The 19619-nt window shown below is 43.7% G+C and overlaps 1 protein-coding gene across 1 annotated transcript; it reads left to right on the forward strand.

The window, feature by feature from the left end:
- The first annotated feature begins 6114 nt into the window (after positions 1-6114).
- Positions 6115-19404, forward strand: CLRN2 (clarin 2). The gene is made up of 3 exons (XM_031941962.1): positions 6115-6381; positions 13176-13355; positions 16146-19404. Exons 1-3 carry the CDS (start codon positions 6129-6131, stop codon positions 16409-16411), a joined length of 699 nt encoding a protein of 232 aa, XP_031797822.1. The 5' UTR covers positions 6115-6128; the 3' UTR covers positions 16412-19404.
- The last annotated feature ends 215 nt before the right edge of the window (positions 19405-19619 follow it).

Raw genomic sequence — 19619 nt, forward strand, 5'->3', positions numbered from 1 at the left:
CTTACGCTCTCAGTACTGGAGTGGCTCTCTAAGACTGCAAGTTGTAGAGTAAATACTGATCTACATTGACAAAGAGAATTCCCTCCCTGAGAGTTGCCTGTACTAAGAGAATCACAAATTCAGAACTAAAACATAGGGCTACATGATAAAATTCCCAGTAGATAACCCTGCATCTACAATACATCTCCATCACTCCTCACCCCCTTTAGATCTAGCTTCTCTGATGGTTCTGCTAAAAGTGGCCAGAGAGGTCAAAGCTGACTTCCTAGTCAATTCTCGGGCAATATTCTCATTTCAAGATAGATCCTTTTTTTCTGGTCTTGTCCTGCCTAAGTCTTTTATAGGGTCTTAGCAACCTGTATTATTGTAGAGTATTTGCAAAATAATGCAAGACAATATAACACACAACAAACAAGGCCCAGTCCTGCCCTTCATACCCTTTTATCACAGATGGAAGAGTTTACATGTCTATTTGAGCCCCAAATAGCAATAGCTCACACAATAAAACTGAATTGGCGAGAACTGAGAGCTATGTGACATAGTTCTCAGGCAGTAGGGAATGGGAATTCTGTTTTTCTCAGGATTCCTGGTTTTGAAGAGTATCTGAAGATTAAAGATTCCCTGAGTCTGAAAAAAGGGCAAGCTTTGGTAGATATTCTATCCTATATAATTTTATTCCTTTTATTGATTCTGTGCTTATTTTATAAAATATGTTTATATTTTAGAAGGAGAGAGAAATAATGTGTGTTTATTTTAGTAGAAGATGCCATTATAATATGACCACAAAGAGCTCTGTAAATTAAAGTTGATTCAGGGAAGAGATAGAGCTTTGCTGATGGGATAGGGACTCTGGGCTATTTTGTTTGGGTAAAACCATACTACACCCTGTAAAAACCACTGGGACCTCTCAGAGAGAGAGAGAGAGAGACAAAGATGAAGAATAGATAGTGTGCTATCTACAAAACATGAATAGGCTGGACTTTTTCCCTCTCCAGGTTGGAAGGGCACCTAGCCCAAGGAAGCTTGGCTTCCCCCATCCTACTTTTTGTAGTGACTAAGATCAAATTAATTGCTACTAGTGCCACCTAGTGGTCATTTTTCTAGTCCGTATTGCTTATGAAGAACATTAAATACTTTGTCTCATCTGAGTCCTCCAATAATTCCACCAAATAGATGACTATAACCCTTGCCGTGCCCAGCCTTGTGATTCAATTGAAGGAACTACAGCTTTGGAGTCAAAATACTTGAATTAAAACTTTTACTTCTAAAACTTCTTCCATGTGTGACAAATCACTTAACTTTCTAGGTTTCAGTTACCTCTTCTGTAAAGTAAAATGTTGCTCTAGATCAGGAGTCCTTAATGCTTTTTGTGTCGTGGCAGTGTGATAAAGAGAGCCTCTTCTCAGAATAATGTTCTAAATACATAAAGTAAAGTATATAGGATCACAAAGGAAACTTATTTTTAAAAAATACAGTTTTGTCTCAGGTTAAGAACTTCTGACCTAATGATTCTAAAGTCCCTTTAAGCTCTGAGTCAATGAGTGATATGGGAAAAGTAAATGAAAATAATACAGGTAGGATATGCACTAAAGCTCAGTTTTTGGTAGCTTCATGTCATTGACATGTACAGATGTTGTCCAAGTAGATAAAAATTTAAGTAGGCACTGTCATTATTCAATCGTTTTTCAATCATATCTGATATCCATCACCCCATTGGGATTTTCTTTGGCAGATGTACTAGAATGGTTTGCCATTTCTTTTCCCAGCTTGTTTTACAGATGAGGAAACTGAGGCAAACAGGGTTAAGTGACTTGCTCCCTCACACAGCTAATAAGTGTCTGAGGCCATATTTTTTTAATTTTTTCAAAGATATGAAAAGATATTTTCAACATACTCTCTTGCAAAACTTTGTGTTCCAAATTTTTCTCCCTCCCTTCCCCACTTCTTCCCCCAGAAAGCAAGTAATCCAATATAGATTAAATGTGCGATTCTTCTAAACATATCTCCACCTTGATCATGCTGTACAAGAAAAATCACATCAAAAAGGGAAAAAGGGGAAGAAAACAAAAAGCAAACGCAAAAGGTGAATACTGTGCTTTGATCCACATTCAGTCTCTGGTTTGAGGCCATATTTGAAATCAGGAAAAATTTATTTTTCCGACTCCAGACACAGCACTCTCTACTGGGCACTATTTAAGTGCCCTTTTAAGGAGGTATGTAATGAATTTAAAATAGACATTATATTTAATACGCTATTGCCTGTCTTATCCAAAAGAAAAAAGAATATTTCTCTCCTTTGTCCAAAGAAGCATTCCCTCTAGTTAGAATGTTCTGCTACTCTATTTTCACCCATTAACATTCTTCACATCCAAATTAAATGTCATTTCTTCCATAAAGCCTTCCTGGATTCCCCCCAGTCCAGGGTTATATAATCTTTTTTCACATCATGGGCCTGTTTAGCATTCTGATGGAAGTCTAGAAATCCCTTCTCGGAATAATGAATAAAATAAAATAAATTAGGATTACAAAATTAACAGATTATAATAAAAATATTATCAAAAAATGGGTAAAACCAATTTATGACCCCCAGACTAAAAACCCCTCTTCCAATAAGAATATTTTCTCCCTCATCTAATTATATGATGAACATGGTATGCATATAATCACACTTGCAGTTTTCATTTAAATGTCTTTTATAGAAGAATCTCAAATTTTAGTTACCTTGGAAATGGCCTAATTTCTGACTGTCCCTAGTTTTACGTGTGTTGTATCTCCTGATAGCCACAGCCAGCTGTACCTTTGCCAGGTATACTCCTGACATGTAGCAGATGTACTTGGAGTTAAAAGAAATTGGCCAGATTCAAGCCCAAAATCCTCATTTACTGTCACTTGTACAAGTCACTTAAACTCCTTTCTCCCTTCTTTAACTTCCTTTATCCCATATAATTTGTTTTAAATGATCCCAAAATGACATTGATGCATTGTTGGTGGAGTTGTGAACGAATCCAACCATTTTGGAGAGTAGTTTGGAACTATGCTTAAAAAGTTATCAAACTGTGCGTACCCTTTGATCCGGCAGTGTTACTACTGGGATTATATCCCAAAGAGATTATAAAGAAGAGAAAGGGACCTGTATGTGCACGAATGTTTGTGGCAGCCCTTTTTGTAGTAGCTAGAAACTGGAAACTGAATGGATGTCCATCAGTTGGAGAATGGCTGAATAAATTGTGGTATATGAATATTATGGAATATTACTGTTCTGTAAGAAATGACCAACAGGATGATTTCAGAAAGGCCTGGAGAGACTTACACGAGCTGATGCTGAGTGAAATGAGCAGGACCAGGAGATCATTATATACTTCAACAACAATACTATATGATGACCAGTTCTGATGGACCTGGCCATCCTCAGCAACGAGATCAACCAAATCATTTCCAATGGAGCAGTAATGAACTGAACCAGCTACGCCCAGAGAAAGAACTCTGGGAGATGACTAAAAACCATTACATTGAATTCCCAATCCCTATATTTATGCCCACCTGCATTTTTGTTTTCCTTCACAAGCTAATTGTACAATATTTCAAAGTCTGATTCTTTTTGTACAGCAAAACAACGTTTTGATCATGTATACTTATTGTGTATCTAATTTATATTTTAATGTACTTAACATCTACTGGTCATCCTGCCATCTGGGGGAGGGGGTGGGGGGTAAGAGGTGAAAAATTGGAACAAGAGGTTTGGCGATTGTTAACGCTGTAAAGTTACCCATGCATATATCCTGTAAATAAAAGGCTATTTAAAAAAATAAATAAATAATGATCCCAAAATTATCCAATGTTTTGGAAACATCACATGAGATCATATAAGGAAAGTATGTTACGGCCATAAATCGCTACATAAATCTGTCATTGTGCCATATGAGTATGGGGTCAAACGGCAAACCAATAAGCTTGGGGAAAGAGACCTGGGTGTAAATCCCAGCATCACCTGGGTCAATGCCATGCTTTCTTATCTATATCAAATTATTTTCTTCCAGGCTCAGGGTGGTGATTTAGGAGAAAAAGAAAGTCTGGAGATCACACCATATGCTCTCACTGGGAAACCAGGGGGAATGCACATTCAAAAAGTGCAAAAAGCCATGGGAAAAGAAGAGGTGGGCCCCGGGATGCCCATTGGGCTGCCTCCGTTTCCTTCGGCTTTTTCTCTCTGGGGCATGAGGAATGGCAGCTGGCATGGTCAGATTGACCTGAAGTTGAGACGGTCACACCATGATGGCTAGGAGAGGCCAGAGCCCAGGAGTCTCTCTCTGGTGATCCGGAGGATGACAGAAGCACACTAGGATCCCAGAGTGCAGTGGAGATCAGCTGACCCTGGAGCAGAGAGAGCGGCAGGTCCCCTGAAAGGAGATTTGTAAAGCAAAATGTTTTATGTACTACTAATAAAATATTCAAATACGCCTTCATTTTTCAACTACATCTCTATCTGGACGAGGCTCACCTTGTTCATATTTTTCGACCAAAATAATCTATCATAACAGATTGAATGCAGAAGCACATGGGAGAATCCAGCTGTCTAATACTAAGTCAGAAATTAGAAATCTAGATATTAAACCCAAATATACATAAACACACGTATATATGAAACAATGCCAATCCTCACCATGTTATTTGTTTTGGGAAAAGGTGTTATTTTTTCCGTAAAAATATGTTAACAGACTTTTTGATTTTATATCGGTTATTTTTACATTTGTTTTATATCCTTATTTCTTAATACACTTCAGGTAATGCATCATATGATGTGCTAATACATTATTATTTATTATTAATACATTAATTTCTCATGTGAGAACTATCAATAGGTAGAAACCACATAAACAAATTCTCTTGCGGAGTTCTCCATAATTTTTAAGAATATAAAGTAGCCCTGAGGCCAAAAAGCCTGCGAGCCAGGGTGGGGTTGGTTGGTAAATTAGTCCTGCGATTTTCCCCGGCTCACTCTCTCAGGGCCATTGTTTGTGTGTTTCTCTTGTCTTCACGGGTAGATTATAAACCGCAAGGAGGCAAGAATGTAGCCTATTTATTATCCTCAGACATCTTTCCTGACAACTGTATTTGTTGCCCTGAAATAATAACAATAACAGCAGCAGCCCTGGATATCACATCGTGGTCCGGCTGGGCCCCGCGGTACAGAAGAGGAGCCCAGCTGTCAGAGAGGCTAAATGACTCGTGGCGATACGATTCGTGCCATCTAGAGAAGTGTTTTTCTCCTGGGCCGGTGCCTTTTCCAGCCAGAAAGCGCCGTTTGCTCGAAGCCCAGACTCTACAAACGGCTTTTCCCCCGGAAGATGCGCCCCTCGACAACTCCGGGTGTCACAAAGCGCCGTCCTCGGCTATTAGCCGCCCCGAGACACCCGACGGCAGCGACGTCTCCAGACGCGGAGCCAGGTCTCGGCCGGGAGGAAGGAGGGGCCACTTGATCGGGTTTCCCGACGGCAGGAGCCCGGCTGCCAGCGCCCCAGATTCCCCCTCCTCCAGCTCCCCAGGTTCCCCCTCCTTCAGCATTTCCCCCTCCTCCAGCTCCCCAGGATTCCCCCTCCTTCAGCATTTCCCCCTCCTCCAGCTCCCCAGGTTCCCCCTCCTTCAGCATTTCCCCCTCCTCCAGCTCCCCAGGATTCCCCCTCCTTCAGCATTTCCCCCTCCTCCAGCTCCTCAGGTTCCCCCTCCGCGGTTTCCACGCCCGTTTGCCGCCTCCTTCCCCTCCCGCGCCCTTCCTTGGGCCCCAGAGGGCCCCTCGGGTAATTAGGATAAGCACCCGGCGGCATTTGAATATTTAAAACGGGACAATTAAGCCGCGGGCTGAAACCCTAGTCGGAGGCCGGGCTAGGGTTACCTCCGGGGGCCGGCGCCTCCCTCCCGGCACACTTGAACCTGAGGCTCTCAGCGCCACCATTTCGGTCCTAGAGAACGTGGGCTTGGGCGGCCGGGGAGGAGGGGGGAAGGGCCTCGGGCGGCCGGGGAGGAGGGGGGGAAGGGCCTCGGGCATGGCCGGCCCCCCGAGGCCGCCTCCGGCCCCGAGGGGCCGCCGAGCCCCGCGCCGCGCCTCGGGATGAGCGCTCCGGGCCAGCAGCATGCCGGGATGCTTCCCCAAGACGTGGCTGGCCGCGGCCGCGCTGCTGAGCCTCGCGTCCTTCCTGCTGCTGGCGGCCGCGCTGGCCGTGCCCCGGTGGCTCTCGGCGAGGATCCTGTGCCAGACCGGGGCTGAGCTGGTCAACGCCACGGCGCCCGAGCTGGCCAAGTTCATCGGGGACATCTCGTACGGGCTCTTCCGCGGCTGCAAGGTGCGCCAGTGCGGCCTGGGCGGCCGCCGCTCCCGCTTCACCAGTGAGTAGCCCGGGGCCCGGAAAGGCTGAGGAGCCGGGGCGCTCGGCGTCCCCAGGGAAGGGCGCCCCGGGGGCCGCTCAGACGGGCGTCTAGTAAGTGCCTACTGTGTGCCCGAAAAAGGCGAAAGGCGGCTCTGCTCTTCGGGGCGCACTCAGGCAGGCAGCACTTCCCGCGCAGGCCGGGCCGCCAGCCACAAGAAAAAGGGAGGCGGCTCTGGCCAAGAAGCCCGCAGTCCTCCCGGGGGTCGGAGGTGAGGGGAGACCCAGCAGGGAGGTCGGGCCCGCGCATCTTCCAAGGGAACAGCGAGGGCTCTCCCTGGGCGGGCTCCAGAAAGGGCGGGCGGAGCGTCACGGAGGAAGCGGCCTTTAAGGCGGGCAGTCTGAGGAGGAGGCTGGGGAGGGTCTCCCAAGCCCGGGGACAGACCGAGCCTAGAAGGCTTAAGGGGTGACACCCTCTCCAGACTGAAGGCTGATGATGGTGGTGAGGAGGAGGAGGAGGATGGGGAGGAAGAGGAGGAGGAGGAGGAGCAGGAGGAGGAGGAGGAGGAGGAGGAGGAGGAGGAGGAGGAGGAGGAGGAGGACAAACTGACATTTACAAGGCACTTAAGATTTGGGGAGCGCTTTCCCTTCATTCCCTTACTGGAGCCTCACCACTGCCCAGATCTCGGGACGTAGGGATGCTCGGGGTAAGAGCGGGGTGGAAACACTGGGAGGAAAATTGGGCTTGGAGCCCCGACTCTGCCTCTGCCATTTGCCTAAGCCGTGGGACTCTGGGCATTTTGTTCGCCTCTTTGCACCTCGATTTCCTCACCTGTAAAAATGAGGAGTTGGATAAATGAACCCTATGATCCTTCCAGCTTGAAACCCTATGATCCTCAGGATTCAGATAGGACATGCAGCCAGGTATCAAGTTATTCCTTCCATCTGCGCCTTTCTGCCTCTCCTCTCTGAATAAAAAAGTATCTCACACACTCACACTCACACTCACACACACACACACACACACACTCATTCACACACACACACACTCACATACACTCATTCACCAACTCACACACACACACTCTCACAGACACACTCACACACACACTCATTCCACAAACTCTTCTCCCTTCCCCCCGCTTGGCCAGAGATGGAGGGCAAGGCCGGCAAGTCAGTGAGGGAGTGACCGTGTCTATAGGAGCAGCATCTGCCTATTTGGAACACACAAAAAAGGGACACCCAGATTAAGCTGGAAACCCAAAGGATACTGACAAAAGAAGCGGTGGCCCTCCTTAATCAGTGGGCTTCTTTGAATAATTAGATCCATGAGGTGTAGAAAAATGACCTACAGGCACACACTCTAAATGCTAAAAACTTTCTCCACCGACTTTGTTTTGTTTTTTTCTGAGGCAATTGGGGCTAAGTGACTTGCCGGAGGTCACCCAGCCACAGTGTTAAGTGTCCTCCTGACTTCTCAGTGCTCTATCTACTGCACTAACTAGCTGCCCCCCTATGTATCTGTCCCTAAGAAGATGAGTGAGAAAGAATAAATCTCCCCCCAAACCAGAAGCACCCGGAGAATAATAGTAACCGCCCTGCAGAGGATGTGCCCCAAGAAGTGTCTGGTTATCTCGGTGTCTGGAGAAGCTCCTAATGAGGCAGATACCCATCTCTTCTGGTGCTCTAGACACGGCTCCTCCTGGAAGCGCTGGCAGCTCCTTCCTGTGCTGGCTTCCCTTTGGGTTGCTGAGTGACAGCCAGCCAGGTAGCAGGCTGCACAGACTCTCTGGAGCAAGGGTGGCCTTCACCTCTAGGGCCAAGGGCGGCCTTCACCTCCAGAGACAAGGGTGGCCTTCCCCTCTGCCCCTCAGAATCTCTGCCTCCCTTCCAAGACCAGCCTGAGTCACATCCCTTCCATGCTTGAGCCTCCAAATGGGGAGGGTTCCACCTCCAAAGCCTGTTTGTGGGGACACTGCCTAGCTCTTGTATGTACTTCTCTGAATGGCCGCCATCTTTCCCCAATGGAGTCTGGCCAGGGGCCATTTCATTTTTGCTCTGATTCTTCCAGGACCTGGTACCACACTTGGTGTATAGTGAACACTTGATGAATCCTTCCTGATGAGCTAGTCTGATCATCCCAAGACTTTATTTGCTTGCCCTAAGATAATTTCTTCAATGTAACTGGCAGTAGTTCCTGGGGAACAGCTTTGGTTGGGTATTTGTTCTTCTTTATTCCTTCCCAACATCAACATTTCAATATTAAAAGAGCCCCCTCCAAAATCTGATAGGATTTTATTTAATTGGACATAGGGAAGGATTCAAAACTAGCACTAGCCTTTACTGACTAGTGAATAACGAAGGTAAAGCCATAGATTATCATTTGGCATAATTTATCTTGGGAGGAAACAGTAAGATGAGGAGGAAGTCTCCATGGGTTTAATTATTCTCTTTATAAAACTGACTCTGATCCATTAGTCTTTCCCCTGGACTCCCATCTTTCATCTTTCATCTCCAAGGACTTGTTGGCCATCTCTCTCTGGTTTCTCTGTAGGCATCTCAAACTCAACATATTCAAAACACACTTTCCAATTCCACACTTTCTCTAAAGTTTCCTATTTCCATTAGGGGAACCAGACTATCCTTTATTAGAAGATGAAAGATTTGGGACATTGCCCAAACATGTCACTCTATTTCCTTCCTCTCCTGCCTGGAAGGTGCTCTCCCTTTATTTCCTCTTAATCCCTAGCTTCCTTTTAATCATTAATTTTCTTAAGAGCTCCTTTTAGTTGTTAACAGTCTCTCATCAAGTCATTCTGTGTTGCTTATTTGTTTATTCTTGGTATCTTGCTACAAGAATTCAACCTTTTTTTTTTTTTTTTTTGGTCTAGTCTAGTATAGAATTTTGCATAGTTGGAGGTTAATAAATGCTTGTTGCATTAGATTGGAGGGTTTTCTGTTTCTTCCATAACCTTTCTAGTAACATCTCTGGCTATGAGATTGTAGATGGTATCCACTAACACACTTAACAATTTTCAGCTTTTAGAAGGCTCCTCTCCTTCCTCTCTCCTTCCTTCTCTCCTTCCTCCCTTCCCACACTTATTCTGTTCTTCAGACATTCTATCCTCCACTGGTACATACAGCATTCACACACTAGGGATCGTGGGATCATTTAATCCAACCTCCTGGTTTTACAGACTAGGAAACTGAGTCCCAGGGAAGCGAAGCCCAAGCTCACACACATAAATACCAGAGCTGGGATTTGAGACCAACTTTTTTTTTTTTTAACTGTACCATAGTATTTTCCACTTTCCACTCCCCACTCTTCTAATAAGCAAGTCTTGATTTTTCCTACATAACTGAGGGTACCTGTGAGCCCTCTAAGCTTCCCCATTAGCCTTTTGCAATCATTCTTAAAGATACCTTGGCAGGGAGTCTGTGATGTGGGTTGGAAACCATCCGTGTGGGGGGTGTACAGTCATAAAGACTATGCCCTTTATTGTCTATTTGATCTTGGACAAGTAAGTCACCCTCGTTCTCTTAGACCCAGGTCCCTAACTTTTTAATGAAAATGTGGGACTAGGTGATTTCTAAAGCCTCTTTCACCTCCAAATTTTGTGGGACTAAATTTTTGTGGAAATAAAGGCCAAATAAAGTTGTTTGTGTTTGAATAAAATAGTCAATCATGTATTTATAATGGATGTGGTATTTTCTGCCTTCTCAATGGAATAGGGAGAGGAATAGGGAGGGAAAGAATTTGGGACTGAAAAGACAGATAAATACATAGATAAAATAGTTAATAGGGACTTTAGGTTCTTGAATAGGGGAGGGATATGAATAAAAACTATTTGATAAAGATTATCCCCACAGTTATGTTTTAGATGGAAAAAATTACAAGCCAGTTCAATATCCTATAAAGAATAGGGCTTTGGGACTGGACAATATGGGACTGAATCATGGAGCTATTTCTATAAGCCACTGTTAACTCTCTGGACCTCAGTTTCCCCATCTGTAAAGCAAGTGAATTGAACTAGATAATCCTTAAGGTTCCTTCCAGTTTCAAATCCCCTGACCTTATATTATGGATAAATATATATGATGACCAAGCCGACAGCTGAGGCAAGGTCAATTAGCACAAAATGTTTATTGAATTAAGTTGAATTGAATGGGAGGTAGCAGTTGAGGAGATGGATTGGCAAGAAGAAACTCTAAAAGATGTTACAAAGAAATGAGAGCAAAGGAAAGACGTGGCTGCCACATGGAAGACTGACTCTGAAGGGGTGAAAACTGGGAGAGACTGAAGGGAATGACATTTTCCAGTGTTTGATTTCAGGTGTCATCTGAAATTGTAGGTAAATTTCCACATAAGGGGAGCTCTCCTCCCAAAGAAAACAAGGTCAGGGCTTAATATGTACATTAGAGAGTCCTCTGCGTAGAAATAATTGAGACTACAAATGGATGGATTTCCTTAAAGAAGAACCATACAGTGAGAAGAGAGGAGGATTTGGAGTGAACCTTGAGTCCCTTGACATTTAGCCCAGAAGAGGAAAAATTAACCCATAAAGGAAAGGAAAGAATCATCAGAGATAACAACAGATTCAAGATTCCAGTATCATGGAAGGCAGAAATGGAAAAAAGGCTTAGGTCAACAGTGTCAGATGAAGCCGAGATAGCCAGAAGGATGAGCACGAAGAAGGAACTATTGGTTTTAACCAAGGAGAAGCCAGTGACGAGCTAGGAAAAACTGCTTTCAGTCCAGTGGCCTCTGCCACAGGCATCAGAGTCTGCTGTTCATCTTAAATAGAAGGTCCTAACAATAATTTTTCCACATGTGTAACAGTTCTTAGAACTCTGAATATAAAGGAATAAAAAGTAGGGTAGTACCTTTCCTCAGGACTGTTCTACCTGGACCCATCCAAAGAAGATGAGAGCAAAATAACAGTAGTGAATGACATCACTGGTGCTTTCCTACAAATTCACACTTCCTGTAATGACTGTTTGAGTGAAAACAGTGACTTCCAGTCAGCTATATTGTAGCTTTAGGCCACTATATTCTAAAAATGCATCCACCCAAAAAATTCTAAAAGACATGAATTAAAAATGGAAACCGCCACAAAATTTGACTCAATAAAATTCTTACCTGATATTTATGGAGCTACATTAGTGTTTGTCTGAGTCTCGAGAAACAGAAACAGTCCTTTTCACCTCAAATCTTACTCCAGGCTTTATTGCTAGCATAGAAACAATTAGTAATACACCAAGAAAAGGGATAAGAAGCATCTTATACTTTTTCTTCATGTTGCTCTTGGGGTCCAGTCTTGTTTTTGTCATTTAGGAGAAATCAGAGGAATGGCTTCCATCAGAACTATAGACACACATAGGCCTGAAGAGGTTCGGGGCTGTGGTGAATTTTGTAGTGAAGCAGACAAAAGGAAGCTTGAGCTTTTTACAAGAGCACTAATCCAGGCTAGACGGAGTTCAAGCACTCCTAGATCCCCAAATCACAAACTGGTCAGCTACGAATAAATTCTGGAGCTGACAGAATTCCTTTGGTGACTAAACCTGCAAACTCCTGAGTCCTGTAGCTGTTTCTCCCTGCTTCTTTCCTGAGGAAAAGGCCCCCAGTTTGGCTTATTCTAACCAGCAAGGGCAGAGCTCCTAATACCTCGGACAATTTCCTCCCAACCCCTCCTGTGGCTGAAGTTGTCCTTCCTTCAGCATCTGGGGAGGTGGGAGCGGGCTCTGTCTCCTTCCCATAGGCCTGCAGGAGCCCAGAACCCAAGCCCTTCTTCCAGAACTGAGACCAAAGTGCCCCCAGAGGCACAGGGATGGAGAAGGAGGAAGGGTCTCTGTGGTAGTTCATTCTGATCATCTGGGCAGGGTAGGGGATCCCCAGGGAAGGAGGTTGGGCTCACCAGTGGAGACCTGGCCCTGTGGGAGGACCAGAACTTCTCTAACTGGAAAGGAAGTCCCACCCAGGGTCGCAATCAGGGCCGGTGAGCCTTAGTAATGTCCTTGCTCCTCCTTCAGAATGGTGGCAACTTGTACCAGCCAATAGCTTTAAAGGCTCTACTGCCATAAGCTCTCTCCCATGCTACCTGGTCCCTGGATGCCGCCAAAAACTTGCACCACAGCCCAGGGACAAACGTTTCTAATTAAGACTCCCTAACTTCCTAGGGTTATAAGCACACAGGAAGCATTTGGGAACCACCTGCCAGAGTAACTTTGAAACACATTGCACTAGAAAATGCCCTGGTTGGGGTCAAAGGCCCAGGTCTGTTCCTTTCTACCTCCCACAAGTCCCAATCCTCTCTAGGAATCTGTTTGCTCTCTACAACAGGAGAGACTTGGTCTGGATAATGGACTCCCAGGACCCCTCTCCTTCAGGTTGTTCGGGGGCCATAAGCAGGAGGAACCCACCCTCTTGCCGGCCTTCCTTTGAAAAAGAACCGTGTGAAAGGATAAAGGGGTGAAGTGAATCAGCAACCAGGAAGCTCCCTGGGTCAAAAGCTCGGGTCAGTTTAGATCGGCACTTGTGATCATCTGTTTTTTAGCTGTTTGCCCAATATTACTGTCTAAAGACCAGAGTCAAAAGGTTCGGCCTCCCAATGAGCAGTAACTCCATTTATCAGGAGCAGAAGGGATGAATGTTTCCCGGAAAGGTGTCTGCTTGCTTTGGCCTTTCTCCTATTCACTAGAACATTCATAAGAAATGTCGGGGTGCTTTACAACAAACTGCCAAAATAGGGCTCACCCACAGTACAGCGCTTTAATCCCTTCACTGAGATAATCCATTGATTGTTTCTTTCTCCCCAGTCTTTCCTCACATGGTGAAGCAGTTGAACACCGGCCTTCATGTCATGATTTTAATCTTCCTTTTTATGGCCATGGCCTTGGCCCTGGTCAGTATGGGATTTGCAATCCTCAATATCATAAAGGTCCCATATCGTGCCGTAAACGGTCCTGCTGGGATATGTCTGTGGAATATGCTTGCAGGTAAGACGCATCCTCAAACTGCTCTGGTCAAATAATCGCCCAACTGTGCTGGAAATACTGCTAAACCTTTTGTAAGAAGGCGTTAAAATGCCTTATTATTTCTTCATTTCTCTTGAATGTTTTTTTCAAATTCTGCCTTCTTTCACTTCTCCTCTCCCCTTTCCTCCTCTTTTTCTCCCTTTTCCCATATTGAGAAGAAAGAAAAATAAAACATGCTTCAAAGAGATATAGTTCAGCAATAAGAACAAAACAAAAATCCTGTAATGACCATAAAATATACAAATAGAAATATATTTATATAAAACACATATCACATGTCATGTATAAGGTATATATATATATATATATATATATATATATATATATATATTTCCAAACACATGTCCCATATAACTCAATCCACACTGGGTCCATCACTTCTCTCTCAGGAGGTGAGCAGCCAGCTTCATCACAGATCCACTAGAATCATGGCTGATCATTGCATTGTGTTCCTAAGTCTTTCAGAGCTGTTTCTCTTTACAACATTGTTGTTGCTGTATACACTTCTTTACCATTTCTTCAAGATCAGTTTCTGATTTTCTCTAGGGTTACCCACTGAAATCTATTTGTGTATGTGTGTGTGTGTGTGTGTGTGTGTGTGTGTGTGTGATTACAAGTTACTCAGGCGATTATGAAAATCTTTCTATTTTTATCCACCCACAAAATATACACCTAGTTCTTTGGGTACATGGGTGAGAGCCAGAGGGACGAGGAGGAAGGGAAGCCAGGAGAAAAGGATGCGGAAAGATCTGGAACTAAGGAAAAGAGAGGAAATGGAGAGAAAAGGAGGTAGATGAGAAGCTGGAAGAATGAGGAAGGAATAGCCCAGGAGCTGAAGGCTCAGAAGCAACATCTTACAGGACGACAGGAGAAAAGCAGGTCTTCCGTCCTAGGGTGGAAGCTGCTTGTAAGATGGGGTGGTTTTATTCTTGGGGCTTGTATCCCCAGGGCCTCCACAATTGATTACTTCATTGATCGTGGCAAGAGTTCTGACAAGCACAGGTCGGGTTCCTTTGGGAATAGGGGAAAGTAAAGCCCTAAAACTTGAAGATCTCGGATGGCTTTCCAGTGGGCATGCCGCCCACCACAAGATTGATTCTCAGAGTATGTCCTCCGCTCTGCTCTGAGAGGGCCTCCCATAATCCTTCCCTTCATCCCAACCTGAAATTGTAACCATTTGTGATCAGTCTAACTAACTTCCCCCCCTACTCCAAAGCCTGCCAGTCATACCCGTGGGGCAGTAGGGATGGTCACTATCAGGTGGGAAACTGAAGCTGATGGTGAAGAGCAGAATGGGCAGAGATGGCATGATGGAGGGGAAAGAGACTGGGATTTGTCATTATAGACCAGTGGTTTGTGCCCCTGCTTCCCATCCCCTCTCTAATCCTTATGGGGAGGAGGTGGAGGTATTTGAGGTGAAGTGACTTGCCCAGGCTCACACGGCTAGTGAGTGTCAAGCATCTGAGATCAGATGTGAACTCAGCTCCTCCCGACTCAGGACCCATGCTCTCCCCGCCGCTAGCTGCCCCTTTCATTTGTTCTTATCTGTAGAATGAAGGGGTAGATCTCTAAGGTATCTTCCAACTCTCCATCCTGGGATAGGATCCCAAAGTCAACACTTCAACTCTGAGGTAGCCAGAGGAGGGAGGTATTCTTGTTCCAACTCTTATCTCTTCTCCTTGCCCTTTATCTATGGGAAAAGCTACTCAGGGCAAAATAGGGAGATGATAAGCCTTGGGCCAAATAAATAAGTGGAAGTAGGAGCCACAGTACACTAGGAAGCTCTCTTTGGACCCAGTCCTCTCCTCCATGAACTCACAGGACTCCTTCAGGTGTTCTGGGATTTCTAGTGTCTTTATTCAGTTCAGTTTTGAATCGGAGTGTTCCCAGAATGCAGAGCTGGGGAAAGAATTTGGACCCAGAGGACATAGGTTCCGATCATGGTCTGTGCTGACTAAGGCATCTAGAATTAAAAGGTCCCTCTGGTCACTTGTAAGGAGCAAGGGAAGTTCCATCTCCTTTATTCTTACAAGTCACTAACTAAATTGCCAACAAAACAGCAAAATCTGGTGCTTTTCTTCTTTGTCCACTTGGTTCTCTTTGGACTGTGTCTAACTTTATCCTGCTATTTATATTCTGGGTGGGCAAGTCACGTCTGACTCAATTCTTCGAGCTATTTATTATTTATATCTCCTATAGCACAATGCCGAGCTCATAAGAGATGCTTGATAATTATTAACCAGATTGAATTAGATCCAATTAGATTGAATTGGAATTTGGGATATATCAGAAGGGACAAGGCTGAAATTCCAATTAATGATGTAATTAAAAATTCAGGAAGGTTCAGAATGAACCCTTTCCAAATGCTTTACCAGCAACCATTCCAAACAACTGAGTTACTTGTAACTGATTCTTATCTGTTTATTAGAGTGGATTCAATATGACTTCTACTTAATAGTGCTGTTAGCCTAGTTTATACTGCTGTAGGTATTTTAAAATAATAAGACTGTATTTCTTTAAAAAAAAGAAAAATCTCTGATTCAGATTGGATTCACTCTTAGCCTGAGTCAGAGTGGTTTTGTTGCATTATTCCTCATAGAAAGAAAATGGATAGTAGTTGATATGGGGTTTTCCAAAGTTTGATTTCAGGCTAATGTTCAACTCGAGCTTCATCAAGATATTGCAGCTTAAATAAGGGACCGTGACGTCTCTGATTGCCAACACGAATCTCAAATCTCCCTTTGGCTCTAGGTGGTGTCGTAGCTTTGGCCATTGGAAGCTTCATGGCGGCCGTGAAGTTCCATGACCTGACGGACAGAATTGCCAATTTTCAGGAAAAGATCTTTCGCTTTGTTGTCGTGGAGGAACAGTACGAAGAGTCTTTCTGGATCTGTGTGGCAAGTGCTACAGCTCACGCGGCCAATTTGCTGGTGGTGGCCATTAGTCAGATCCCCCTTCCTGAGATAAAGACCAAAGTAGAAGAAGCGACCGTGACGGCTGAGGATATCTTGTATTAATGGCCTCCCCTACCTGAGAAAGGCTTATGGGAGATGAAGTGAAGCATCATCTTTCGGGTTCTCATGTTGCTGACTTGGATGAAGACCTTTCTTCCTTCACGCTTTGGCCACAAATTAATTGGCAGTGAGTTTATAGAGTCTATAAAAGTCAATGGAAACTGTCAGTAATTATAGCCAGGGATTGTAAAGTATATACGGCATGGACCTCATTGCCTGAAAAAGGAATTAATGATGTAATCAAAGATGTACAATAATGGCATTTTCTCTAGAGACTTTATCCTAGGAAATAGATGGACTCAGAAAAGTCAGACTGATTTATGCTGTATTCTTTTAAGGGAAGCAGACAGGAAGATGGTAGTGGAGAGGCTCGGGTTCCATTGGTTAACACATGTCTATTGAATGACATAGATTCATTCTTGTTGTGGGAACGGGCCTGTAAATTAAATTACTCACCGGAGGAGTTCTGAGGAGAGCTGTCGGCAGAGCGAAGCATCCTCTCAGGATCTGCTGGGGAGGCGCAGGTGGCTGGGGGAAGGCTTCCCGGAACCGTGCACCTGGATTCACACCCAGATGTGAAGACTCATTTTCCACTTTTGTCTTCACGCCAAGAGGAATTCAACAGTGCCCGCACATCAGCTCCATCGGTTTTTAAAAGGCCGGCCCTGGGTTCCACAAGGAGGACGTTCACTGCCCAGAAGGAAGTCGACAACTCTTCTGTATCTGGGACCAAACCTCAGCAGCCCGAGGGCCCTGGCACTTCAGTAGTTTGCCCAGAGTCCCACAACTAGCACGCATCCAAAGCAGGATTTGAACACAGAAGTTCTTGATCCCAAGAAGTCTAACTTCAACACTGCTGCTCTACCCCTAGAAGCTCCATGTCATTTGAAAAATGATGGTTTTATATTTCTATAGAGCCTTACAGGATTTCTTGTGCTCCATTGGATTGAACTTAATGTCAGAGGAAAAAGCCCTGGATTCAGAGTCAGGAGTCGCAAGTTCAAAATCTGACTGCCACTAATTGGCTGCATGGCTACTCAAATAATTGCTCTAAGCCTCAGTTTTTGTATCTGTAAAATGGGGATAAGATAATTTGTTCCCTGCCCACTGATATCCTGCCTAACTTCAGTGCTCAGAAGTTGGATTTATTTCAGTGCACAGTCTCCCTGGCTCAGAGCGGACACCGATGATGTGTAAGTTATATGTGTGATTTGTCCAGCTCTTATAGACTCATGTGATCAATTTTAAGCTTCCTGTTAACATGAAGAACATTACTGTGGATCATTCAAAACAATAACAAACTCTCAAAGCATTTCTTTTTTTCCCAAACCCTATTCTGCTTAGAGCAACGTAAAAATTAATTTGCATTCCCAAGGTTCAGAGTATCCTCATGTTTATTTGGAATCTCGGTGCTTAGGGAGACTTCCTCCTCACAGCATCCCTGGCGGAAAGTCTGTGCAGCATTTCTGTACCCATTATGCAGATGAGGACACTGAAGCCCAGGGTGGCACCTGTTTATCTGGTTATTCTCTATCTAGCCACTTGTATCTTGAGCACCGGGAGGGTCCTGGGGGAGCATTTAGAGCTGGCTAGCACACTGGAAGCTAACACCGGACTTGATTCCTTATTACTTCTGTTACCTTGGACAGCGCTTTTGCTCTTCTACAGGAATGTAGCAATAGTATGAGATAATCTTTTAAGGTTCTTTCCAGTTCTAAATTTGGGGAAAAAAAAAAAAGACCATCTCTAATATTGTGGGGTGGGATAATTGAGAGGTTAAGACATTTCAATATGGTTTCCAAATATTCCCTGATGATTCACATCTTAAATGGAGCCAAAGGAGGTGAGAAAGATTCAGATCCACCTTGTTTCAGGGACCTGGAACATTTTGGCTCTCATAGGCACCAATCTTTGGTAATAATGGTCAAATTCATGTTTTTAATATTTTATTGTCTTACATGAAATAATTTACATAAGAAAACACTCATCATATTCTTATTTTCTGATTAATGTGAAGTTACGACAATGCTAATATTTATTTTAAGATTGCTAATACGCATATAAATCTTGATTGCCAATATTAAATGCACTGAATTGTACCAAAGCTAATGAGATTTAGCATATTAACTTTTAAAAAATATAATATTAGTGAAACTAACTCATTATCTAGATTATTAGTGAAAATAAGGAATTACTTTAATTCATGAAAATGTGTGTAATAAAAGGAAGATTAATTATATTTCTTCAATTCTCAGAAAAACCAGTTTGTGGAAATGGGATTCTCCAATTTGTTGTAACTTTTTAGAACTTTTAAATAGGAGAGTTTTAAGAAATTAAAATTGTTTATTTGCTTGAGGTATGGGATCTGGATCTGTGATTTTCATGATCCAGGGTGTTGGACTTCTGATGCGGAAATTCCCTTTTCTAATATAAAACACCTTACTTTACAACTATGGATTAAATTGATTAAATATTATGCTTTAATAATAATAATAATAAATATTATGATTAAAATATGCATCAATAAAACATTCTGGGAATAAAACTTACATGTGTAATTCTGGATGAATTAATGCCTTCAAAGAAAATGAATAAAGGCTGAATAATGTAACAAACTTAAAGAAGCAACAGCATCTCCATCCAGTTATCCGACATATCCAACATCCTGCATATCTCCAACATTTCAAACTGTTTTATTTTTGATTATTAACAAAACATATCCAAATTCCAAATGGATTAATGATGCAAAAACCCATTTCCAGTAACTCCAATATTTCTCAGGTGATCTTTTATGATTACAAATCTTGGAGTTTCATGCATTTATTCTAATATTCAAATATTAAGTGTCTACTTTGTACAAAACTTTGTGCTAGGCTTCAGGAAGAAAGTAGAGCTTTAGCTGAAACATGAAGGAAGTCAGGAGGCAAAAACCAGGAAAGAGGGAGCCCTGGGCATGGGGGACAGTCCCTGGAGTCCAGGAGTAGAGAGTATCATGAGAAAAGCAGCAAGGAGGGGAGTGCCACTGGATCAAAGACCTCACGGGCCAGTGGGTTTCTGACATAGTAGCACTGTAATCTCCCACTGACTCCTTCTGAGGCAGGCATGATGATACCTCTTCATACATCTTTCCATTCTGTTCCTCTTTTGCCATCCTTCCCTCCAGTGTAATACATCCAGGTCATGCAAAGTTAGAAAAAGGAAGGGAAAGGAG

Source organism: Sarcophilus harrisii, chromosome 6 (genome assembly GCF_902635505.1).
Source record: "Sarcophilus harrisii chromosome 6, mSarHar1.11, whole genome shotgun sequence".
NCBI lineage: Eukaryota > Metazoa > Chordata > Mammalia > Dasyuromorphia > Dasyuridae > Sarcophilus > Sarcophilus harrisii.

Coding starts and splice junctions, on each gene's coding strand:
- CLRN2 (XM_031941962.1), top strand. CDS start 6,129: ATGCCGGGATGCTTCCCCAAGACGTGGCTGGCCGCGGCCGCGCTGCTG. Junction 6,382..13,175: donor CCGCCGCTCCCGCTTCACCA/GTGAGTAGCCCG, acceptor CTTTCTCCCCAG/TCTTTCCTCACATGGTGAAG. Junction 13,356..16,145: donor TCTGTGGAATATGCTTGCAG/GTAAGACGCATC, acceptor CTTTGGCTCTAG/GTGGTGTCGTAGCTTTGGCC.